The 26,713-nt window shown below is 39.8% G+C and overlaps 1 protein-coding gene across 1 annotated transcript in view; it reads left to right on the top strand.

The window, feature by feature from the left end:
• ptpn13 (protein tyrosine phosphatase non-receptor type 13) overlaps positions 1–26,713 on the top strand; it is a 190,343-nt gene that overhangs the window by 155,061 nt on the left and 8,569 nt on the right. The window contains exons 32-38 of the mRNA XM_048604393.1: positions 2,221–2,351; positions 9,199–9,284; positions 10,905–11,008; positions 12,765–12,913; positions 14,202–14,292; positions 18,157–18,494; positions 20,625–20,840. Of these exons, the coding sequence (XP_048460350.1) occupies positions 2,221–2,351; positions 9,199–9,284; positions 10,905–11,008; positions 12,765–12,913; positions 14,202–14,292; positions 18,157–18,494; positions 20,625–20,840 (1,115 nt within the window). The remainder of the gene's footprint in view (positions 1–2,220; positions 2,352–9,198; positions 9,285–10,904; positions 11,009–12,764; positions 12,914–14,201; positions 14,293–18,156; positions 18,495–20,624; positions 20,841–26,713) is intronic.

Below are 26,713 nucleotides of genomic sequence, written 5' to 3'. Positions count from 1 at the left end.
AACTGTGCCCACATCTACCACTTCCTTTGGCAGTTCATTCCACATGTGCACCACCCTCTGTGTGGAAAATGTTGCCCCTCGGATCCCTTTTAAATGTTTCCCCTCTCACCTTAAAACTATGCCCTCTAGTTTTGGACTCCCCTACCCTGAGGAAAAGACCTTGGCTATACACCTTATCTGTGCCCCTCATGATTTTACAAACCTCTATAAGGTCAGCCCTCAGCCTCTGACACTCCAGGGGAAAAAAGTCCCAGCCTATCCAACCTCTCATGATCCTCAAATCCTCCAGTCCCAGTAACATCTTTCTCCTTATTTGAAAAACAAAGTTTTACTGAATTAGAAGCATTTCAGGGAAGATGCAGTTGACACACACCTGAGATGAAGGGCTTATTTATCATTTGTAGAATGTTCAAACATTTTAGGCCTGTTCCTGATAGTAGGGAATGCCAGGAGAAATTCTAATCTCCTGTGGGGAGATTAGAATTGTAGACACAAAAAATAAGATAGCTCCCTTTTAAGATAGAGAACTTAGTATGTGGAATTCTTTTCCTCAAAGAAGAGTGGAGACTGGGTCATTTGAATTATTCTACACTGAGTTTTGAGAGAAAAGGAAGTCCCAGAGTTGGATTAGGCTCAAAGGGCCAAATAGCCTGGTCCAGTTAAGTCCAATGCTCCTGTGTTGGTGGAGAGGGAGTGGTGATGGTTTGGAGTTATAGACAGGGACAAACATTCAGGTAATGTAGAAGACAGCCATTGGCCTTTGGCAACAATGTTGTGACCAGGAAGCAGAATCTTTCTTTTCTCCAGGAGGCTGTTTTATAACCCACTGGTCATGGTCAGCTAATAGCAAGTTTCACCCATAAAATGCTGCCCCTCTGCTTAAGCACATGTGTTTTGCATGTTGGAATTTTAGTTAAATTTTATGGGAAATGGCAAAAAGAGGGTAAACAGTAGTGGCACACAGGTCTGGCTATGTTTCAGGAACAGAATACTGTTGACAACATCCTGACCACTGATTCTGGAAAATTAACACTTGCTACCGCTATATTCTCAATGTATTTAACCAGACTGCAGTGGGGTAAAATTGAAGACTGAAAAGATTGGGCCTTGTAAATTCAAAATTGTTGACTTAAGCATTCAGGTAATGAGCACAGGGAGATAGATGCCCTTTTTGGAGTACTCTGGTGCATAACTAAGGGAGACAGGGTGTAAAGAAATGCAGTGACATAGAAGAACAAGAGGCTCATTTGGAGTATAAAAATTGGCACAGTCCAGTTTAGCCAGAAGTCTGTTTCTCTATTGTAAATTATATATAAACCTGCTGGGTCAGTGTCCAGATCATAAATCACCTGATGTGGGAAACAGAAAATTTGAACTGATGTATTACAGAAAGCTCATGCAAGATTATGGTTGAGGCATATTTGTGAGGATGAGAAAGTGTGATTTCATTCTGCACTTGGTTTGTCCTATTTTTAACTGAGAACTATTCAATTACTGAGAGTGATGGAGAAACTAGAAGATTCTTCAGTCATCCACTGAAATCTCTTAGCTTAACAAAGCATTGAAAGTTCATAAATATTTTGAACTGCAACAGTTTCCCATCAGAATCCGGTGATTCTTCTACACTCTAAAATGTTATTGTGTTGTAACCGATTACATATGTTTACCAGAATACTGATTATGTAATACTTGCTTTGTTTTAAATGGACACTTGTCAGAAGCTTGAATATACTTAGTGCCTTGGTAACAATCATTTAAACTTTAAAAGTAGAAGTAATGAACCAGGTGAGAATATGTACACCTATAAAGAGCCCCACATTTATCGGGCTAATATAAAAAAAGGTAAAGTATGTTTGTAAATATTTTAGCTGCAGTGTTTTTTAAAAAATCATAAATTGGATAAAGAATAAAATTTGTTCTTTACCATTCAGTGTATTTTTGTAGCCATTCCAAAAAAAAATACACTCCGAGAAATTAAAGTAATTTTCAGTGGGATAGTAGCCGGTATCTCATATTCAAATAAATGCAGAATAGTTATTCTGATAATAGGTGTGTGCTGCTCAAAGGCTGTTAACTGTAGGAGTGCAGTTAACAGAGAAGTGACATCAATCCATTTAATCTGAACAGGTTCCAGAAGTGAAAGGGCATTCAGAGTCTCAAGCTTCATTGTATCACTGTTTTAAAGGAAAAGCTGTTTTTTTTTTATTATTTTTTGGACAGGGAAAGATACAGATTTTGTGAAAACACCTGGTATTGCTAAACATATAGGTGAACTGAAGGAAGAAGAAATGTCTGCTAAATCTGAGGATACAGATTATGAAGGTTTTTCATTGCCTGAAGACTCCCCTGAGGTAATTAACAATCCTAATTTGAACAAATTTTGCACAAATTCGATTGGTAGCATGTACTGCACTCATCTCATCTTGGCCTTAACTCCACTTTCCTGCCTGCTGTCCATAACCCTTAATTATTCATTAAAATCTGTCTATACCCTCCTAAAATTTATTCAATGTCTCCACCATACTCTGGGTCAGTAAATTCCACAGTTTCATGACCCTTTGAGAGAAGTAATTTATCCTCATCTCTGTTTAAAGTCTGCTAGCACTTATGCTAAAACTATGACCTCTCATTCTAGATTGCTCCACATGAAGAAACATCCTTTCTACATCTATGTTGTTTAGCATTTTGTATGCCTCAATTAGATCTCCTCTCCTTCTTCTAAACTCCAGAGAATTTAGGCCTAAACTTCTCAGTCTCTCTTCATAACACAAGCCCCTCATCTTTGGAATCAATCTAGTGAACTTCCTCTGAACTTCCCCAATAAAGCTGCATCCCTTCTCAAGTGAAGGAATCAAAATTGTACACATATTCCAGGTCTGGTCTCATTAATGCTTTGTAGAGTTGAAGCAACTGTTGTCTACTTTTATATTCAATTCCTTTAGCAATATATGTCAACATTCCATATGCCTTCCTTATACCTGCTGCTTCAGCACTACAGTCAAAAAATTGACACTTCAAGAGCCAATCCTGGACTTGAATACACAATTTAGCTTGACATTTCATTTTCAGATAATAAATGAAGCCAACACACAACTACTGTCTCACCTGGGCATCAAAGATCCCAGAGAACTTTTCAATAAAGAGTAAGCACTTCTCCCAGACTTACATTTGTGCCTCAATGAACACAAGCAAAAACTGATAATCATGGTGCTTTATTTTATTGTTTTTAGGACTATGTGTAAAATGGAATACAGTGTTCCCACATGACAGCAATAGATTTCATAAATAATTTGTTAGCTGTTTAGTGCGTTGGGATGTTCTGAGATTGTGCACAGTTCTGTGTAGAACATAGTACAACCTATCATGTCCTGTGTCAACCATGAGCCATTCTAAACTAATCCCATTTGTCTGCACAAGAATCGTACCCACTATTCCCTGCCTGTTTATGTGTCATTTAAGTGCCTCTTAAACATTGCTATCGTCTCTGCTTCTACCACCTCCCCTGAGAGCACATTCCAAGCACCGACTACCCTCTGTTTAAAAAAAACTCGCGCGTCTCCTTTAAACTTTTTCCTTCTCACCTTAAACCAATACCCACTAGTATTTGACATTTCCATCCTGGGAGAAAGATTCCAACTATCCACCCTATCTGTGCCACTCATAATTTTATATAATTGTATCAGTTCGTCCCTCAGCCTCTGATGCTGTAACAAAAACAATCCAAGTTTGTCCAACCTCTCCTTATAGCTAACATACTCCAATCCAGGCAACATCCTGTTACATCTCTTTTCCACCTTTTCAAATCCTCCAAATCCTTCCCATAATGTGGTGACATGAACTGCACATAGTTGCTAAATGCGGCCTAACTCAAGTTTTCTTACAGCTGCAACGTGACTTGCTACTTCTATACTCAATACCCCAACCGAAGAAGGCGAGCTTACCATATGCTGCCTTTACCATCTTACTACCGTGTTGCCACTTCCAGGAAGCTATGGATTTGCACCCCAAGATCCCACTGTATATCAATGCTTATAAGGGTCCTGCCATTTACTGTATGCTTTCCTCTTGCGTTTGACCTCCCAAAATACATTGCCATCAACACTTGTTCAAATTAAACTCCATCTGCCATTTCTCCGCCCAACATTCCAACCAATCTAAATCCTGCTGCATTGTTTGTTAGCCTTCCTCACTGTGTATAACTCCACCAATTTTCATGCCATCTGCCAACCTACTAATCAGATCACCTACATTTTCATTCAAAATCATTTATAACAAACAACAGAGGTCCCAGAACTGATCCTTGCGGAGCACTACTGGTCACAGACTTCCAGCCAGAAAAGCACCCCTCCACAACTAACTGTTATTTTCTATGACAAAGCCAGTTTTGTATCCAACTTAGCAACACACCATAGATCCTTTGTGACATAATCTTCTTGATCCCCTTAGTAATCAAGAACCTATCGATCTCTGTATTAAATGGCTTGACCTCCACAGCCTTCTGCAGCAATGAGTTCTGAAGGTTACCCACCCTCTGGCTGAAAAAATGCCTCCTCATCTCAGTTCAAAAGGGTTGTCCCTTCACTCTGAGGCTGTGCCCTCAGGTCCTAGTCTCTCCTATTAGTGAAAACCTCGTTTCCACATCCACCCTATTCAGGCCTATTAGTATTCTTCAAGTTTCAATAAGATTTTAAAATCCCATTGAGTACAGACCCAGAATCCGCCACCGCTCCTCAATTGACGAGCCCTTCATCACTGGGATCATTCTTGTAAATCTCCTCTGGACTCCCTTCCAATGCCAGCACATCCTTCCTTAGATATGAGAATCGTGAACTAGGGGCTCCTAAGTCTCTTTGTGCTTCAGATTTCTGAAGCCTTTCCCCATTTAGAAAATAACCTACACCTTTATTCTTTGTACCAAAGTGCATCACCTCACACTTTGTCACATTGTATCCCATCTGCCACTTCTTTGCCCACTCTCCTGGCTGTCCAAATCCTTCTCCAGCCTCCCCACTTCCTCAACACAACCTGTCCCTCCATCAATCTTTGTATCATCTGCAAATTTAGCAACAGTGCCCTCAGTTCCTTTGTATATTGTGAATAGGTGTGGTCCCAAAGCTGACCTCTGTGAAACTCCATTAGTCACCAGCTGCCATTCCTGAAAAAAAATCTTTTAACCCCACTCTCTGCCTTCAGTCAGTCAGTCAACCAATCCTCTATTCATACCAGTACCTTGCCCCTAACAAATTGGCTGTTATTTTGCAACCACCTGTGTGGCACCTGTCAAAGACCTCTGGAAAACCAAAAAGGTCATGTCCACTGGCTCTCCTTTGTCTAATTTGTTTGCTACCTCCGCAAAGAATTCAATTAATCCTGTGAAAAGACTTCACAAACTATGAACCAAAAAGGCAAGCAAAAAGCTTCCCCTCTGCACCAAATTCCTGCACTGCTTCCAGATTCTGCAAGCTGTATACATTCTCAGGCTGTGTCTCACTTTTTGGATGTGATCTCTCCTTCCTGACCCGTGTGCAGTTTACTATTTTGAACAGGCCCTGTCTTAAATAGAGCTGAGGTGAACTGTGATGACTCTCACTAATTAAACTTCAATCAATCACCTTTTGATGCACTATTCAGACAATTGACTGGGGTATAGGGGAGTTCCAGAAATTTTATACTGGTCTTTGAAAATCTGCTTAGAGATAATGAGTGTAACATTTGCCCAGATATTCTGTCCCATTTCAGTGAGACTTATCCAGAGAGATCTTTGGCTCCCTAGTGAAATGTTGACGTTACAATGCTCAGGGATACAGTCAGCCTACATAAAATTCAATGAGAGACTCTTTGTTGAAAAGTTCCAGGAGGGAGTTATATCCTTCCCCAAGAATCTAGAAGAAGCAAATTTTTGCTGGGGCCTTTTCTGCACCTTCTTTCCACTGTTAAAGATGGTCCAGCCCTGACGTCTAATAAAATGTCTCCGGGAACTGATCAAAAGAGCAAAAGGCAGTAAGCACTAAATATTTTCTGGCACCATTGGAACAACCAACAGGTGCATCACAGCAGAGGAGAGTGGAGTAGTCAATAGGGACAATGCTGATTAAAGGTCAAATTCAGCACACAAGGGTCAGTCATCAGGATATGTAGTGATTTGGGGCAGCACGGTGCGTCAGTGGTCAGCACTGTTGCCTCACAGCGCCAGGGATCTGGGTGCGATTCTAGCCTCTGGCAACTATCTGTGTGGAGTTTGCACTTTCTCCTTGTGTCTGCGTGGGTTTCCTTCGGATGCTCCTTTTCCTCCCAAGTCCAGAGATATGCAGGTTATGTGGATTGGCCATGCTAAATTGCCCCATAGTGTCTAGGAATGTGCAGTCTAGATGGATTAGCCATTGGAAATGCAGGATTAAAGGGTTAGGGTAGGGCATGGGTCTGGTGGGATACTCTTGGGAGGGTTGGTGTGAACTCGATGGGCCAAATGGCCTGCTTCCACAATTTAGGGATTCTATCACTAAAACATTGTCAGTTCTTTGGGTAAATGTAGGCACTAAACTGTAGGATTTAAAGGGGAGCTTTAGAGAGATGAACAAGTAATTAGTTGGCTACTTGTGTTTAGAAGACAAGCAATAAAGAGGATGATAAATCTAGGATGATAACTATTTTTTAATGAGGCTAATTGAATCATTTACTAAGTCATTTTGAAAGTCATACTTTGCTACTTCATTATTGACCTTTCTTATACAGATTAACATGTGGGAAACAGCATGAAGTGTGCTGATTCAGATGTGTCAAAATTCATGGTGGGCTATGACTGTTGTTTGTATTTGCTGTGTCAGCTTGACTTTGTGGCAAGATTTGTAGCTGTTCCAGTAAAGCTACAACATCGGCATCTACCCAGCAATGTGGGAAGTTGCCAGTTATGTTCTATCCACAAACTGCAGGATAAATTCTGTCTGACCAATGAGCAGCCTATCGTCACTCTGATCATCAGCAATATGATTGAAGACGTTGCCGACAATACAAAAAGCAGTGCCTACTCGGCATTAACCTGCTCACTGCTTCTCCATTTCGGTTTCACCTGGTCTACTCATTTGACCACATTGGAGCTTTGAACCAACATGGATAGAAAAGCTAAACTCGAGGGGAGACGAGAGTGTTTGACCTTGACATCAAGGTTGCATTTGACCAAATATGTCATCAAAGACCCCTAGCAAAACTAAAGTCAATAGGAACTGGGGGAGGAAAACTCTCTTGACTGGAGGTAAAAAGAAGATGGTGATGGTTGTTAGAGGTACAAGAACAGATTCTGCGGTGATGAACTTGCCACTCAATGCCCTAAAGCCTGTCCACCATCTACAAGGCGCAAGTCAGGAATGTCTTGAAATGCTTTCCCTATGCCTAGATAAATGTGAGGTATTGCATTTTGTTACAACAAACAAGGCCGGGCTTATACAATTAATGGTACCTTGGGTGGTGTTGTGGAACAGAGAGACCTAGGGGTTCAGGTACATAATTCTTTGAAGTTTGCGCCACAGGGTTGTTAAAAAGGCATTTGGCACGCTTGCCTTCATTGCTCAGTCCTTTGAATATAGGAGTTGGGAAGTCATATTGAGGTTGTACAGGACATTGCTGAGGCCTCTTCTGGAATACTGTGTCCAGTTCTAGTCACCCAGTTATAGGAAGGATATTATTAAGCTGGAGAGGGTTCAGAAGAGATATACCAGGATTTTATTGAGTATGGAAAGTTTGAGTTATAAAGCAAGGCTTAGGACATTTTTCACTGGCGCGTAGGAAGTTGAGAGGTGACCTTATAGAAGTTTATAAAATAATGAGGGATCTAGAAAGAGTTTATGGTAGTTGTCTTTTCGCTAGGATGGGGGATTTTGAGACTGGGGGACACATTTTTAAGGTGAGAGGAGAGAGATTTAAAAAACTCGTGAGGGGGAATTTTTTTTACACAGAGGGTGATTCGCGTGTGGAATGAACTTCCTGAGGAAGTGGTGCATGTGGTTACAATCACAACATTTAAAAGACGTTTGGATAAGTACATTAATAAGAAAGGTTTGGTGGGATATGGGCCAGGAGCAGGCAGGTGGGACTAGTTCAGTTTGGGATTATGTTTGGAATGGACTGGTTGGACTGAAGGGTCTGTTTCCCTGCTGTATGACTCTATGACTATGACTCTGTGTTAAAGTCTAACAACATGTAGGGACTTGACACTGTCTAAATCAAAGCAGCCTGCTTGATTGGCATCCCATTCAGCTTAAGCATTCATTCCCTCCATCACTAACACAGAGCGACAGTAGAGTATACCATCTACAAGATGCAATGCAGCAACCCTCAAAGACTCCTTTGACAATACCTTCTAATTCCACATCCTTTACCACATAGAACACCATTACCTATACGTTCGCCGCCAAGCCGCCTACCATCATGGCTTGGAACTTTCCTTTCACTGATCCTTCACTACTGCTAGTGAAATCCTGGGATTCCCTTCCTAATGGTCAGGTATAGCTACACCAAGTGGATTGCAACAGCTTAAGAAGTTTACCAACACCTTCTGAAGAGCAGTTAGGGATGGCCAATAAATTCTGGCCGTGTCAGTAATCTCCACTTCATGTGAACAAATAAGCTAATTTAAAAAATACTTTTGGTGTTGGCCCTCTCGTCTTCTAAGCCTATCTTCCATTGTTGATTGGATAGGGCTTTTGGAGGCAACACTTAACTGCCCAGATTCTCTCTCATCACTCTGTGGATCCCACCACCAGCATTTCTTTGGTTGGAATTGTTACCTGAGAATGAAATTCTTGCTCCAGAAATGAAATTCTTGCCTAAAGAGCAGAAGTTCTGCCTTGGTGCTGATCGTTATTAAAAGAGCTCAGACTGGTCTAATTTACTATCCCAGCATCCAGAAAATTTATCTTAAAGGCCAGACCTCTGTTGTCTCTTGATAGTCCTTTCATTTCAGGGATCATACACTTCATTCTTATCCCCTCCTTTAAAATTGAAGGCAATAGTTGAGTTCTATCCCTGTAAAACAATACATTAAACCCACTGTACTTGCAAAGATCCTTTTGCAATAGATTGTTGAGATATTCTCTTGGTATTGAAAATGCAAGGTCTTATGCTTTATAGAATTACTGTCTTTTCTTAAAGTTCTTTTTCCATTGATTGTTACTGGTTAATAATTTTTTTTTATTAACTCTACAGCCACTCAGAAAGAATGATTATCATTTTTCAACCAGCATAGAGAAAGCAATTCAAGAGCTCTCTGTTGAAAATAAAACATCTGAAAGGTAATCTCTCCCAATAGATTTGAAGAATACATAGCTAGCTTACTGAATGATCAGGGTCCTGCACCCATATCCAGCTGCTCAAAATAGTACAGCCATAACGTTGCAAATAACCTGTTACACTGTCTTTTGAAATATTGTTTTAAAAAAAACTTGGCAATAGGACCATTTTATGCTTTCTGCAATTCTTGTCAAACAAGGAAAACCATGATCAATAGTTGATAAGTAAGACGTGTAATTACTACTTGCAAGTACAAACCAAAAGAACTGCAGTTGGTGTAAATCAGAAACAAAATCAGAAATTGTTGGAAAAACTCAACAAGTCCCTCTTACAATCTCCATCCTAGTGTTTGATAAAGTGTTTGCCAAAAGTTACTTTCATAGCCACCTCTCCTTCCTCAGTAACTGTATCCGGCTCTGCTCATATTTCAACTGAAGTTCTGTCTTTCATGTTTTGAACCCAATCCAGGATTACAAGACACACAACACTTCGCAGACTGCTGTTCCTGCCGCATCCTGTAATCTACATTCAGTGTGATATGACATCAAATGCATGCCCTCAACCTGCAAGTTCATCAGCATTGCCTCACGCTATTTCAAAGCTGCCCTGATTCCCAGTTCCATTTTATTCTCATTCAGCATTCTAACAAGAAACTTTTTCTCATCCTTTTTCTAATCCTACCCAATGTTGTGTATTCACTATGCCCTTATCCTCTCTGATGCTGAACAAAAGAGAGAGTTCTGAGTCATACAGGGCTCAAAGTGTTAACTCAGTTTCTCTCTCCGCAGATGCTGCCAGACCTGCTGAGTTCCTCCAGCACTTTCTGTTTTCATTTCAGCATTGAAGATAACCCAATATTGTTATGTCAAAGTACATGTTCTATTCTTGGCATGCAGGTTGAACCCCACATCTCTGTTTTTCAGCTAATAAATGTAAGTTTAGGGCTGTAATTGCTTTGGAAGTTGACCTTAAATTTTCAGCTCCGAGGTAAGTTTAGGGTTATACTTGTCTTACAAATCAGTGCATGGAATCAAATATTCAATATATGCCATGTTGCCCAGAAGATGCCCAAGAGTTTAAGACATGCCTACATAGAGCAGACTGTGCATAGTAACCGATAAAAAGAAACTGTCACTAATGTTGGCAGTTCACATTTTGTGCTTGGGGTATGAATCAAATCCTAGCTTTGGAAGGATTTTCAAAGCTACAAAAGTCAACTTGTATGCCCTGATCTGCAATAAACTTAACACTTGCTTAATTGAAAGCATTATTTTTAAAGAATTATTATCTGAATCAGTACAAATAAATTAAATCCATATAAAAATATTTTAAGTCAATTGTAATCTTTGCACGAATAAAGCTAGCATAGTGTTGAGTTATGAAAACTCATTATTTATATGAAAAGTACCTGTTCTATTATAGGAAGTAATTTCTGATCCAACCGTGGTAACTTGACAGGACATCACGGAATAGCTCAAAACTTCAGATTGGTTGTTGGCAATTTTACGTCAATTCCTATCCCTGTACTGTGATTATCTGATGATCTTTTCACATGCTAAAGACAGATTTGTGCTGACATTACCATGTTAAATAACAGCAGTATAATTGTTCAATTATGATAGGATGCCCAGCCTGACACATATGGAGAATACAGAGGAGGGTGAGGTTACCAGGGGGAGTGAGGAACTTCCAGTTGATACTTTGCAACATGACGCTTCATCAATAGGTAAACTAGAATTATTCATTTTACAAATATGTAGAATTTTCATCATTTGTGTTAGGACTATAAATTAATATCGAGGGATGGTACATGTTTTCTAAATTTGTTGCTCAAATCACAACATAGAATGCATGGCTTAAAATAAATCATAAATATCTGTTAAATCCATAAGGTGCTATTTTCAGAGTGATGGGATTGGGGCTGAACTTCCCCCCTCAATAGCCAGTACCAATGTTTAAACCAACCTGCTGAACCATCAGCAATCTGGAAGCTTCTCTTTACTGGCATTGAGGTGCTGTGTCATTGATGGTCACATGATTAAGTCAGTCAGAATATTTTCTGCTTTGCTACCATTTACAGATAGGATTCAAGTTAGTAATAAAGTGACACCCAATGTGAATTTTAGTGAAAAGACTTTGGGTAGGATTTTTAATGCAAGCTTCTCACAAAAGTTGAAGATAAATTTTCTGTTGAACAGTTCTAAAATAACTTATCTGAATAGGTTTAGCTGTCAGATTATTTTGCTTAGTCTGTTCATTATACAAATAATTAGCAAGCTCAAATAGACTACAAATGATCAAGAACTTGTTGCTCTGGTGGTGCATTTCTTCATTATTCTGACAGGAAGTAGACCGAGCATGTGGAATTTATTAGATTAACTTCTCATAAAAAGGCATTGTCATTGCTAGGGCCTCTAGTAATAATAATAGTGATTTATTTAAGAAAATGCAGTAAAATGTGTAAAGTCGCCATAAGCCTGTGCCATTTCAATTGCCTAAATTATGAAAAGAAATAAATCATATAAAGTTAGGATAAATTTCATTTTTTGTTCCCTCCATGGCTTCTTGATTTCCTAAGTGGCTATGGGACACTGCGGCTGCCAAAGCTGTTCCTGAGGCTGCAACACCCAAGGAGGAAGCATGCTGAAGCAGCCCTCACTGCCACTGACCAGACCCAGAATACCACCTCTGCCAAAGATCTGCTACTGATATTCCAGCCACCACCATAGCCTGGAGACTGTCCCAACTCTCAAGGACTGGGGCCCACTTCAACTTCCAAGAAGCATTTGACCGTCCAAGTTAACTCCTGAAGACCAAGCGATCATTCACCCTGCCTGTTGCAGATGTTACTAAAACATCAGAGGAAAAGAATGGACCCCAGTTTGTTGACGCTGGAACACTTCTCAAGCTGCAACCACCATGGCCACAAGGAATGGACTGGATCCGCCACTCAACAGCTCCCCGCAACCCCCCTCCATCACCACAGCTGCAGAAAGTAGAAAAGATGAATTTGATTCAGAAGTTAAATAAGGAAAATAAAATTAAAAAAAAACAAGAAAGAAGGATGCAGTCAGTCATGCGAGAGGGAGCAGATGGGGCAGGAGCCCAAACACCATCTGCCCTGCGACCTCCGCCATCTTGCAAAAAACATATCTAACACAAAGAAGACGAGTAGTAGAGAAGTTGGGCAAGATTTCCAAACTCTGCATAAACTGCCAAAATAAGCATGTTATTTGTTGAATACATGTCCATGTGTATCATTGAATTTTATTAAACACAAAAACTTTAAATTTTTGTAACTCGAATTCTTCTGCCGAGTCCTTAAGACCGGTACTAAAAATTGTGGGAATAAAGTTTTGATTTAAGCTCCAGTTTGACAATAATCATTCTATGTCTGCATGGTAAACTAATAATGCTGCATTTTATTTTATTGACTTATTGGACTATTTTGAGTTTATCTGTTTTTTTTTAAACTGTTGCAGATGAATGGCCAATAACTAAAGAGAAGCTTGCCACACTATCTGTTGTAAAGGTGCCCCTTGCAAGCCAGTACACAGGCTCCAAACTGGATGCGATCATTAAAACATTGCATAGACTGCTAGATCAGCAGATTCCATCACAGGAGTTTGAGGTATGTACTAAAATTAAGTGTGTAACAAACAGAGAATACTGGAGAAAACCAGAAGGTATGGCAGCAACTGTAGAGGGAGAAACAGAGTTAACGTTTCAAGTTCAGTCTGACTCTTATTCAAAACTGAGAATTCCGAAATTAAAAATGCATTTGGCTGTTACTTAATGCAGCTGTTATTAAAACTTAGTGTTCTGTTGCATTGTTATTGTGTGGTAGAGTTGATCTGTATACTTTGTTGAGCCCAAAATAGACCGTCCTCTGAACTGTGATACTAATGTGTAAATAATCTGTGCATTTGTAAGTTTGCACATATTTGGTTAGTGTGGATTCCTGCAAAACTTAGAGTTTCATTCCAGATGCACAAGAGTAGGAGGTGACTTGGTTGAAACATTTAATATCCTGACGGGAATTCCCAGAATGGATGTGGAAAGGATATTTCCACTTGTGGGAGAATCTAAACCACTGTTTAAAAGGGGTCACCCATTTAAGACTGAGATGAGAATATTTTTCTCAGTGGGTCACAAGTCTTTGGAACTATTCCTTAAAAGGCAATGGGAGCAGAGTGCTTTAATTGTTTTAAGGCAGAAGTGGATAGATTCTTGATAAGCAAAGCCTGAAACTTTATCAGAGGAAGGCAGGGACGTGAAATAATTAGATCAGCCATGATCTTATTGAATGGTGACATGACTTAAGGAGTTGAGTGGCCTATTCCCATTCCTCATTCATATGATTAAACTTTGTTTGTGCCAGTGCTCCCTGCACAGTATGCCTCACTCATGTATTAGCTTGGATTCTTTGTATGAAAAGGGATGTATCCAGCTGGCTGTCACTTCATTGGACCCAGCATCAGCTAGAGAGTAGCTAGTCCCGTTTAGAAGAGAGAAATTATTTCATATGACCATCTTGTTTTACCATTCACCATAACCCTTTTTGTCTTTTGATCTGCCCTGTCTTCCACCCTATCATAGACCATTCCTTTTGTTTATATCTGACACAATGCCCTTCCCACCCCCAACTCCAACTTCTGCAGTTATTTGAAACAATTTGTATTTCTAACTTTTTCACTTCTGATAAAAGGACATCACCCTGAAATTTTAACCCAGTTTCAATTTCCACAGATGCTGCCTAGCCTGCAGAATATCTCCAATCTTTTCTGTTTTTATTTCACATTTCCAGTATTTTCAGTACTTTGCTTTTGATTTTTTAATCATAATTTGTAACTCAAGGCAAATGATAATTTTTCGCACTAGAGCCAGCTCTTCTAGATTTATCATGTATGTTTTAACAGCATCTGCAAGATCTGAAACCATTGGATGAATGTTTAATTGGACAAACAGGAGACAATCGGAGGAAAAACAGATATAAAAACATACTGCCATGTAAGTGCTAAGCTGCAAGTTTTCTTCTAGTTAGAGGCATTCATTATATTTATATATGTTGGTGAGGCGTCTTCTGGAATAGTGTCCAGTTCTGGCTGCCCTGTTATTGGAAGAATATTGTTAAGCTGGAGAGGGTTCAAAAGAGATTTCCCAGGATGTTGTTGGGAATAACAGGTTTGAGTTATGGGGTAAGGCTGGATAAGCTGGAACTTTTCTTTCCCACTGGATCATAGGAGGTTGAAGGATGACCTTATAGAGGTTTATAAAATCATGAGAGGTACGGATAAGGTGAATGGCAAGTGTCTTTTCCCCAGGTTGGGGGATTTCAAGTCAAGGGGGTATATTTTTAAGGTGAGAGGAGAAAAATTTAAAGATATGAGGGGCAATTTTTTTACACACAGAGTGGTTCATGTGTGGAATGAACTTTCAGAGGAGGTGGTGCATGCAGGTACAGTTACACCATTTAAATGTCATTTGGATAAGTTCATGAATAAGAAATGTTTGGAGGGATAAGGGCCATTGTAGGCAGGTGGGACTAGTTTAGTTTGAGATTAAGGCCGGCATGGACTCGTTGGACTGAAACGTCTGTTTCCATGCTGTATGACTTCACATTTGAACATTTTTACCACAATCACAAGAGTGTATAATTATCACTTTAAACATAATAAAGCTGTTAGACCTCTAAGCATACCAAACTAAAACTGACAAAAAGAAATTCAAAAAAAACTCTTTAAAAGCTGACAGTGCAAAAAACAAAAAGTAAGTTGTGCTAATTTTAATTTATTTGCAGTGTTCAAATGAAAGAAGAAATTTATTGAAATAATGTTACGTAGAACAACAATAATTTTTCCAATCTTTGTTCATATTCATATTAGAAATGAAATATTTTCTTGACACCTAACTGTTAGAAGGGATGGGCAAAAGATAAGGGGAGGGGGGTTAACCCTGGTAATACAGCATGGGAAAAAGACAGGAAGAATTGAGTGGGATTGGTTTGAGCTGAGCTAAGAAACACTAATAGGCAGTAACCATTGGTGGGAGTTGTCTATTCGTTTAGGGCCTTATAGTTTAGGGTGCTTGTAATTAAGGGTGATACAGTAATTATGGGGGCACTAAGCTTCATGTAGACTGAGTAAACCAGATTTGATAGTGTAAAAACTGAAAGAACTGTGGATGCTGGAAATCAGAAACAAAAACAGAAATTGCCAGAACGGCTAAGCAGGTCTGGCAGCATCTGTGGACAGAAATCAGAATTAACGTTTCGGATTCAGTGACCCTTCCTCAGAACTTGAGTAATGGTGTGGCAGATGAGTTCTTCAAAAATGTATGAGGTAGTTTTCGAGGTTGATCTGTCAAGAATGAAGCTTATAATGTTGTCAAAAATAGAGTAAACCTGAGGATTGGGAGCATTTTAGAATACAGCAAAGGTGAGACCGAGAATGAGAATAAATTAGCAGGAAAATTAATAGTTACGTAAATAAGGAGAGAATAGTGAAAATAAATATGGGCTGCCCAGAGGCTAAGAGAGGTAAAGTTAACAAAATGGCAGATATTAAACAAATGTGTTGTACGTGTCTTTACGATTCAAGACCAAGAAAAGTAATTCAGGAACAGTGGGAATCCGAGGATCTAGCAGAACATAAAGCTTTAATGAAACTCATAAGCAAAGGAATAATACTGGAGAAATTAATGGGACAAAGTGGCAATAATTCTTGTGGACCTGGCAACTGTATCCTGGGGTTTTAAATGGAGTAGCTGCACAGGTAGTAGATGTATTGGCTTTGATTTTCCCGAATTCCTTAGATTCTAGAATAGTCCTAGTGATTGGAAGGTGGCAAGTACAACACCACTGTTCAAGAAAGGTGGAAGAGAGAAAACTGGGAACTGTATAGGCCAGCAGGCTTGACATCAGTTTTGGAAAAAATTCTAGAATCGATTAGTACGAACGTGCAGCAGGAGACTTCAAAAACCATAGGATGGTTAGGAAGAATCACATGGATTTATGAAACGGAAATAGTCTTTGACAGATATCTTTGAATTTTTTGAGGATCTGACTATTAAGATGGATAATGGTGAACAGTGAATTTAGTGTGTTTGGATTTTCATAAAGCATTCAACAAGGTGTCAAATGAAAAAATTAGGAATCATGGGTTTGGTTTAGAGGTAAAATGTTAGAATGGATGGATAACGGACAGTAAACAGAGAGAGTCAGACTGACTGGAACTCTCTTTAGTTTGGCACACTGTAACTAGCTGCGTACTTGGGCCTGCACTTCTTGCAACCTATGTTATAACTTAGATGAAGGAACTGAATGTAATATGTTACTGACAAAACTAAATTATGCAAGAAAGTAAACAATGTTGAGGACATAAAGTGGCAATGCAGGGATATAGAGAGTATGGGCAACTTGGTGGGATCCTGCCCGAATACAATGTGACAAAGGATGAAGATATTCACTTTTGGGAGAAAAACAAAGAATATCTTTTGAATGGTGGGAGACTGGAAAATGTGCGCATTCAGAGACACACAGGAATGTTTTTGTACTTGAGTCACTGAAAATTAACATTGTGAAATGTCAAGACTTTAGAAAGGCAAGTATATTGGCTTTTGTTACAAAGGAATGGAACATCAGTAAAGAGGTCTTGCTGCGGTTGTACAGGACATTGTTGAGGCCACACCTGGAGCACTGTGTGCAGTTTTGATCCTTGACTAAGGAAAATACTAGGCCTAAAAGTGCAATAAAGGTTCATGCAGCTGGTTCCTGAGATGTGATTGCCCTATGAGGAGAGACAGCGTTGACTAGACTGCACATACCCTGGATTTGGAAAATGAGAGGTGACCAGTTAAAACATGTAATGTTTTTTATGGGTCTTGACAGGGTAGCTACAGAGGGCATAGTTCCCTTGGCTGGGGATCTGAGATTATAGGAAATCTCTGAATTGAGAAGCTTGTGAACCACTGGCGTTTTCTAACCCAGAGATCTGTCAAGTGTTCTCATGACAGAGATCACTGGTCTTTTGGACATGAAGGGACTTGAGGGATATGAGATTGTGAGGGAATATGGAGTTGAAGCAGAAGATCAACCATTACCTTAGTAAATGGCTAGAGCAGGTTTGCAGAGGCAAAAGCCAATCAGGATCTTATTTCTGTGGTCTTAACAAATTTAGGCAGCACTGACTGTGTTATAAGGGCAGCGCACTGTTTCATTAATGTAAAACTGGAAGCAAGTAGAGTATAGTATTTAATTTAGTAACTGTTGCAACATTTTTACACCATTTTGTAAGACAAGAATGCTAGATCTCCCAATTGGGCATAGCACGATTGTTTCTTGGGTGATAGAAATGTCTTCAGTTAAACAAATGGATGAATAGTGTGTAATGTTTCATAACCTAAGGTATTGCAGGATTATCTCTTTGAGTTAAGATAACTCTTCAAAACATTTAGTTTCACTTGTAATTAGGTGACAAGTAGATTTCTGGATGGAACACACTAAATGGGCAAATGTTGCTACATACATACTTGCTGTACATTTCTGAGGCTAGGCATGAATTCAGTTTTCTTTTATTGCGCACGCTTAGGTGTCAGTATCTCATCAGTTTCCTATCTCAACCCACTATACACAAAAGCACTGCTTTTAAAGTTTATGATAATTATTTAATTCCCGGATAGAAGGGAGCATGTAGAATATAGTATTTAATTGATAACTGTGGCAGCAGTTTTTCACCACTTTGCAATACAAGAATGCTATTAATTTTCAATTGCTTAGTATTGTATCTTTACTTCCTGTTCTGTATCCAAATAAACATAATGAAACAACCGATAGATACAAGAGATGGAAACTAATTAATTAATGGTTAATTGCAGATGATGGCACACGAGTTCCTCTTGGAGAAGAGCATGGATACATTAATGCCAGCTTTATAAAAATACCAGTGGATAAACATGACTACACCTACATCGCGTGTCAAGGACCTTTACCTCATACACTGGCAGACTTTTGGCAGATGGTTTGGGAACAAGAGTCTAACATCATTGCCATGATGACTCTCGAAGTTGAAGGAGGAAAGGTCAAATGTCAAAGATACTGGCCAGAACTTCAGGGAAAATCAATAATAATTAACAACAAGATTAAGATAATCCTTCAACGTTGCCATTCATTGGAAGAATTTATTGTTCGAAAAATTGAGATGATTAACTTACAGGTTTGTGTGAATAGATCAGCCAAATTGTGACTTTATTTTTGGTGCAATTGGTCTATTTTGCCAGCAGACACTATATAAGAGAGTGCTCAAATATATAGTTGCTTGTATTTTCATGTCACTATATTGACTAGACCGTAGAAGAGGAAACAAATGGCCAGCATGCCATTTCTGTGCACCTAGTGCTAACTGCAGAGAGCATAGGCTGTGGACAGTCACATAAATAAGATGGAAGAAGACATTCCTTTCCTATTGCCTCATTTTCCTGCACACTCTGGGATGTTCATTTGGAAAAGCAGATGGAAGAAGCGGGCCTGAGATCCTTTTCTCATCCAAGAGGGGTACTCCTTCCACCGAGTGGGACTTTGCAAGAAGGGTTGTAGAGAGAGACCAGGGACCAGTGAATCTATATCAGTGGTAGGGAAGCTATTAAAGAAGTTAGTGAAGGAGAAAATTAATCTTCATTTGGGGAGGCATAGTTTGATCAGGGATAATCAGCATTTGCTTTCAGAGGAAGGCAATGCCTAACAAATCTGGTGGATTTTTTTTTTTGAAGAGGCGACCAAATGTTTGGATGAGCATAGGGCAGTTGATGCAGTTTATTTGGATTTCAGTAAGCCCTTCGACAAGGTCCCACATGGGAAACTGATAAAGAAGGTAAACGTTCATGGGATCTAGGATAACTTGGAAAGATGGATCCACGGTTGGCTTTGTGTTAAGAGATAAAGGGTGGTAGTAGAAGACTGTTTGTGACTGGAGCCCAGTGTGCAGTAGGTCCCTTATTGTTTGTGATATTCATAAATGATGTAGATGATTATATGGAGGGGAGGATGATAAGTAAATTTGCAATTACACAAAGATTGGCCGGGTGATCGACAGTGAACAGGAAGGTGTTGGTTATGGGAAAATATAGACATATTGGGCAGATCAGTGGCAGATGGAATTTAACCTTGATAAATGTGAGGGGGTGCACCTTGGAAGAAGGAACAAGACAAGGGAGTACTTAATGAATGGCAAGACATGAAACTCAGAGGAACAGACAAATCTTGGAATACATATCCACAGATTCCTGAAGGCGCAGGGCAGGTTAATAGGATGGTTAAGAAGGCATTTGGGACGCTTGCCATTTTCAGTCATGGCATAGATTATAAGAGCAGCGAGGTCATGTTGGAGCTGTACAGGACTTTGGTCAGGCCACAAATGGAGTTCTGTGTGCAGTTCTGGTCACCACATTATAGAAAGGATGTGCTTGCACTGAAAGGGATGCAAAGGAGATTCACCAGGATCTTGCCTGAGATGGAGCATTTCAGCTGTGAAGAAAGGCTCGATAACCTGGAGTTGTTTTTCCTGGAGCAGAAAAGATTGAGAGGGGAACCTGACAGAGGTGTATAAAATTATGAGGGGCATGGACCAGATGAATAGAAAGCAGCTGTTCCCCTTAGTTGAAGGATCAATAACAATGGGGTATAATCTTAAAGTGCATGGCAGGAGATTTAGGGGGGATTTGGGGATAAATGTTTTCACCCAGAGAGTGATGGGAATTGGGAATGCATTGCCTGGGAGGATAGTTGAAGGGGGAAACCTCACAAACTTTAAAAATTACTTAGATGAGCACTTGAAGTGTCATAATATTCAAGGCTCTGGACCTAGTATGCAAAAGCAGGACTAGTGTAGACTGTAGTATATTTTTAGTGGTATAGACCTAATGGGCTGAAGGGCACCTTCTGTATGCTCTGATTCTGAGAGATAGGCTGTAAAGCAGATAGGACACAAGATTATTTTTTTTTGTCTTTTTACAAGAGGTCAAGTTGAGAGTTGACAGTGGAGTTGGCATTATCTCTTTAGTTGTTTCAAGACAGCAGCTAGTTGGCCTTTATATTTCACTTTCCTAACCCACGTCTGGTTTGATATTGCCCTGAGGTAGACCACCATCAGCTGAAATCCAGGGTTTTGACATGGCCTGAACTCCTAAAGACAGATATATTTAGATCATTACAATTACAGCACCCAGTTTCAGGATGCACAGGAAAATCAGCTTTCCTACCTCCATTTTGAGTACTTATTTGATTTTTCAGGACAGGAGATGTCTTGTAGTTAATTTCTCTGGGTAAAATCATTCCTTTGTTTATTCAGAGTGGCGAGTCACGACAAGTAACGCATTTGAACTTTACCGCCTGGCCGGACCATGGAACCCCAGAAAAGCCGGAGCAATTAGTTGCCTTTCTCAGCTACATGAAACATATCAAACGTACTGGCTCCTTAATTGCCCACTGTAGTGCAGGAATTGGTCGTTCAGGGACGCTTATTTGCCTAGATGCAGTATTGACATTCATCAGCAAAGGACTTGATGTAAGTATTTCCACTAAATTGGCATTTATGATTTTTGTCTTAAATTGCTACTCCAGGGATTTGAGCGCATAATCTCGGCTAGGCCATCACTGCATTGCCAAGAGTGGTCTACATTGTTGGAAGTGTTATCTTTCAGATGAGAAACTTAACTAAGGGTCCATTGTTTGGTCTGGTGTCCTGGCTAATACTTACTCTCGTTTCAGTACTTTGTAAAACAGATGAATTGATCATTTATCACATATCTGTTTCCGAAACCTGGTGGTGCAGAAATTAGTTACTGTGCTCTGCTGTATAATGACAGTTTAAGAGTAATTAATTGACACCTTGAGATTTCCTGAGAAATGTGGAAGGTGTTGTGTCAATGCAGTTTCCATCTTACTGTGTATTTCTTTTTGGCAAAAATCATAACTACTGAATTATGAAGGAGCAAATTACTGCAGGTGGTGGAATCTGTACTGAAAACAAAAAAATGCTGGAAATCACAGTGGGTCAGGCAGCATGAATGGATACAGAGCAAGCTAACATTTCAAGTCTTGATGACTCTTCATCAGTTCTGAGTTTATCTAGAAAAATCCTTAAACTCAGGTGCATTTTATGCAAATACAAAAAAGTGTAAAATATTTGACACAATTGACCCCTGCAATCTACTTGCAAACTGCAAAATATTGGTAGTGAAATTTTGGGCTTGTGACCATTGAGATTGTGCTAAAAGTTTAAAAGCGAGGAATAGAGCCAAAATCAAGTTGAAGATAACAAATTGTACATTCATTAGAAATCACTACCAAAGTGTCTTAAACTTTTCATTCTTCTTCATGTGGCTGAAAATTCACATACTTTGCAATATGCTGCAGTGTTTGCTCTAAACTTATTTTGCTGTTTTATTTGAATCTGTGTATCCTTCAAACATTTTACACCGACACAGACACACACACACACACACACACACACACACACACGTACACGTACATAAAATATTTTAGAGGACCCAATTTGAATGGCCTGAGCCTGTGTACATGCACAAATTCGTAGAATCTCTGGTGTGGAAGCAGGCCATTCAGTCCATCCAGTTACAATTGACCCGCCCACCCCATGGAACTTGGCCTTGTGTATGAGTACATGCATAGTTTTGAAGCCTGCAATACTATAACAATACTGTAAAAATGAGGAACAAAAATGGAATCATAAAGAAAACTATAGGAAATGATTTCTGTATTTAATTTGGTGCTTACACCTGCAGAAAACATGTTTCGTCTTGTATCTGGAGCTACACAGCATGTGTTGATTAGAACAGGTCTTTGAGACTTTCTTGTCTGCTTCAAAAAGGTCATGCTGATCCAGCTGGTGTGCATACGATATACTGATGCTTACATTCAGCAGCAAGAAGCATTCTTGCAACAGAAATAAAAATCAAACTAGTTTATGAAGACCCCTTGAAAAATGTCCATATTACAGAGGAGGAGGCGCAACGCGTCTTAAAAAGCATGAAGGTGGATAAATCGCCAGTACCTGATCAGTTGTACCCTAGAACTCTGTGGAAAGCTAGGGAAGTGATTGCTGGACCTGTTGCTGAGATATTTATGTCATCATTAGCCATAGGTGAAGTGCTGGAAGACTGGAAATTGGCTTACTTGGTGCCGCTATTTAAGAAAGGTGGTAAGGATAAACCAAGAATATAGACTGATGAGCATGACATCGGTCGTGGACAAGTTGTTGGAAGGAATCCTGAGGGTCAGGATTTATATGTGTTTGGAAAGGCAAAGACTAATTAGGGATAGTCAACATGGCTTTGTGCGTGGGAAATCGTATCTCGTGAACTTGATTGAGTTTTTTGAAGAAGTAACGAAGAGGATTGATGAGGGCCAAGTAGTAGACGTGATCTACATGGACTTCAGTAAGGCATTTGACAAGGTTAGATCACACAGGATACAGGGAGAACTAGCTATTTGGATACAGAACTGGCTCAAAGGTAGAAGACAGAGGGTGGTGGTGGAGGGTTGCTTTTCAGACTGGAGGCCTGTGACCAGCAGTGCGCTACAAGAATCGGTGCTGGGTCCATTGCTTTTTGTCATTTATATAAATGATTTGATGTGAACATAGGAAGTATGGTTAGTAAGTTTGCAGACGACACCGAAATTGGAGGTGTAATCGACAGCGAAGAAGGTTACCTCAGATTACAACGAGATCTTGATCAGATGGGCCAATGGGCCGATAAGTGACAGATGGAGTTTAATTTCGATAAATGTGAGGTGCTGCATTTTGGAAAGGCAAACCAGGGCAGGACTTATACACTTAATGATAAGTTCCTAGGGAGTGTTGCTAAACAAAGAGACCTTGGAGTGCAGGTCCATAGTTCCTTGAAAGTGGAGCCGCAGGTAGATAGGATCATGAAGAAGGCATTTGGTATGCTTGCCTTTATTGGTCAGTGCATTGCGTACAGGAGTTGGGAGATCATGTTGTGGCTGTACAGGATGTTGGTTAGACCACTTTTGGAATACTGCGTGCAATTCTGGTCTCCCTGCTACAGGAAGTTAGTTTTGAGACTTAAAAGGGTTCAGAAAAGATTTACAAGGATGTTGCCAGGGTTGGAGAGTTTTAGCTACACGGAGAGGCTGAATAGACTGGGGCTATTTTCCCTGGAGCATCGGAGGCTGAGGGGTGAGCTAATAGTGGTTTATAAAATCATGAGCTTGGATAGGGTAAATAGACAAGGTCTTTTCCCCAGGGTGGGGGAGTCCAAAACTAGAGGGCATAGGTTTAAGGTGAGAGGGGCAAGATTTAAAAGGGACCCAAGAGGCAACATTTTCACGCAGAGGGTGGTGCATTTATGGAATGAGCTGCCAGAGGAAATGGTGGAGGCTGGTACAATCACAACATTTAAAAGGTATTTGGATGGGTGTATGAGTAAGAAGGGTTTTGAGGGATATGGGCCAAATGCTGGCAAAAGGGACTAGATTTCTTTGCGATATCTGGTCGGCATGGATGAGTTGGACCGCGGGTCTGTTTCTATGCTGTACAACTCAATGACCATTATCTTCTAACAAACAAACAAATTTTACTGCTGGCTTTGGATTTTTACCTTTTCAATTTTGTAATTGTGAGAGTGAATTTTAGCAGTGTCAAGCTCTGGGGACTTGTAATGGAATGAAGGAAGCAACAAATTCAGCAGTTTAAATTCCTGCCACCTAAAATATAAATTCTCAAGCCTTCACTCATGACCACAGTCACATGAAATAAAATACAGTTTCTTAAAATGGTCAGGAAACTATTATATTTTTCTTGCTGTAATCCAGTAATTTCCATTCTTCACATCCCTGCCTTAACCAAAGAAGAATAAGCCCATAATTTAACACACAACCATCTATAAGAAGTTTTTTTTTCAGCTCAGGTGGTTCCCATTTTGTCCTATGCTTAACGGTAAGCTGCAGAGTATGTCTGGATGTAATAGTGATATATTGCTATTTCTGTGCAAGCATCAATGTACTTTATAATGGTAAATTGCAATTTGCAACTTGCAATTTGCTTTGTGCCAGTTAATTGAATAGAAGTGAGGAGATGGTTTGCATTTGTTGAGGTACTTTTCCAAAAGAGGAAAGGTGGGACAAGCATATAGCATGTATAGATGGTCAGCAAACTAATCGAAAAGACAGAGTTGAGATAAAGGTGCTTATTTCAAGATGGCAACCTGGAATGCCATAGGATTCAGTGCTGTGACCACAGTTAATCAATATAATAATAATGTATATTAGATGAAGGAACTAAATGTAATATCATCAAGTTTGCAGATGAAACAAAGCTGGGTGAGAGGGCAATCTATGAGGGGAATGGAGAGATGTTTCAGTAAGATTTGGCCAATTGAGTGAATAGGCAAATGCATGTCAGATGAGATATATGAATAAATGTTAGATTATCCACTTTTGTAGCAAAAACAGAAATACAATTATCTGAATGGTGATGGACTGGGAAAAGGAGAGGTGCAATGGGACCTGGGTGTCCTTGTACACTAGTTAGTGAGACTAAAATGCAAGTGCAACAGGCAGAGCAAAAAGGACGTGGTATTTTGATCTTTGTAGCAAGAGGATTGAACTACAGGAGCAGGAATGTCTTGCTACAGTTGTACAGGGCTTTGGTGAGTCCATACCCTGGAATATTGTGTGCAGTTTTGGTCTCCTTATCTGAGGAATGATGTTCTGGCTGTAGATGGAGCCAGACTTGGTAAATGAAGAGTTCCTCAGATGGCAGGACAAAGGTATGAAGAGAGATTGGATTAGTTAGACCTGTGTTCCTTGGGGTCTAAAAAAATGAGTGGGGGATCCTATAAAAACTTATAAAATTCTAACAGGACTGGGCAGGGTAAAAGTTGAAAGGATATTCCCTCTGATCTGTGAGTCCAGAACTCGCAATCACTGCATAAGGATACATGGTAGGCCATTTCGGACTGATATGAGGAGAAATTTCTCCATTCAGAGAGTGGTGAGTCTGTGGGATTATCTGCCACAGAAAGCATTTGAAGTCTAAACAATGAATGATTTCATAAAGAAGTTAGATGTAGTTCTTGTGGCTAAAGGGATCAAAGAGTATGGGGAGAAACAAGTAACAGGGTGCTGAGTTGGACAATCAGCCACTATTGTATTGAATAACAGAACAGGCTCATTAAGGGCTGAATGGCTTACTCCGGCCCCTGTTTTCTATGTATCTGAGCATTAACTACTTGGATGATGGAAGTGAATGTACTTTGATCCCTTTAGCCACAAGAACTACATCTAACTCCTTCATGAAATCATTCATTGTTTAGACTTCAAATGCTTTCTGTGGCAGATAATCCCACAGACTCACCACTCTCTGGATGGAGAAATTTCTCCTCATATCAGTCCAAAATGGCCTACCATGTATCCTGATACAGTGACTGCGAGTTCTGGACTCGCAGATCATGCTGTTGCCAAATTTGTTATTAACACAGAAATAGGCAGGATAACATAAGGGGTCTAGAGTGGGATATAGATGGAAGTGTTAGTGGGTAAAAACTTGGCAGGTGGAATATAATGGAGGAATCCGAGGCTATGGGAAGAATGGGAGAGTTGAATATTGTTTGAATGCAGAAAAACTGAAGAAGGCTACAGCACAGAGCAATTTGGGATTCGTTGTGCGTGAATCACAAAAATCTAACAGCGAAGTTCAGTGTGTAATAGGGAAGGCAAATAGAAAGTTGGCCTTTACTTCAAAGTGAATGGACTATTAAAACAGTGAGATCTTGCTAAAATTATACAAGGTTATGCTATATTCTAGTCAAACTGCGGCTGGAATTGTGTGAATGGTTTTGATCCCCTTATCTAAGGAAATATACGTTGACATTGGAGGCTGTCCACAGGAGGTTCTCTGGGTTGATTCTGGATAGGGAGGGCTGGCTGAGAGGTTGTATCTGTATTCATTGGTGTTTAGCAAAATGAAGGACAACGTACAAAATTTTTAGGGGACTTAATGGAGTAGATGAGGAGAGGTAATTTCCCCTTTTAGAAGAGTGTAGAACCAAAGGGCATAATCTCAGATTAAGTTTCGTCCATTTAAAAGATAGATGAGGAGGAATTTTCATCTTTGCGAGGGTAGCAAGTCTGTGCAATTCTTTACTGCAAAGGGCTGTAAAGGATGGGTCATGAAGTATATTCAAGGCTGGGATGGACATCTTTTTAATCAGCAAGGCGATCAAAGCTCATGTGGATAAGACAGGAAAGGGGTGTTGATGATTAGCAGATCAACCATGATCTCATTGAATGGCAGAGCAGTATCAGTGGCTGAACGGTTTACTTCTGCTGTTATGTTTCATGGCCAAATAGACATAGAAGCCATAGCCCCCTGGATGATGAAAGTAATCGAGTAAG

This window comes from Rhincodon typus, chromosome 1, assembly GCF_021869965.1.
Source record: "Rhincodon typus isolate 14 chromosome 1, sRhiTyp1.1, whole genome shotgun sequence".
Classification (NCBI taxonomy): Eukaryota; Metazoa; Chordata; class Chondrichthyes; order Orectolobiformes; family Rhincodontidae; genus Rhincodon; species Rhincodon typus.
Note: the sequence above shows the minus strand (reverse complement) of the source record. Positions and strands in the feature narration are given on the sequence as shown.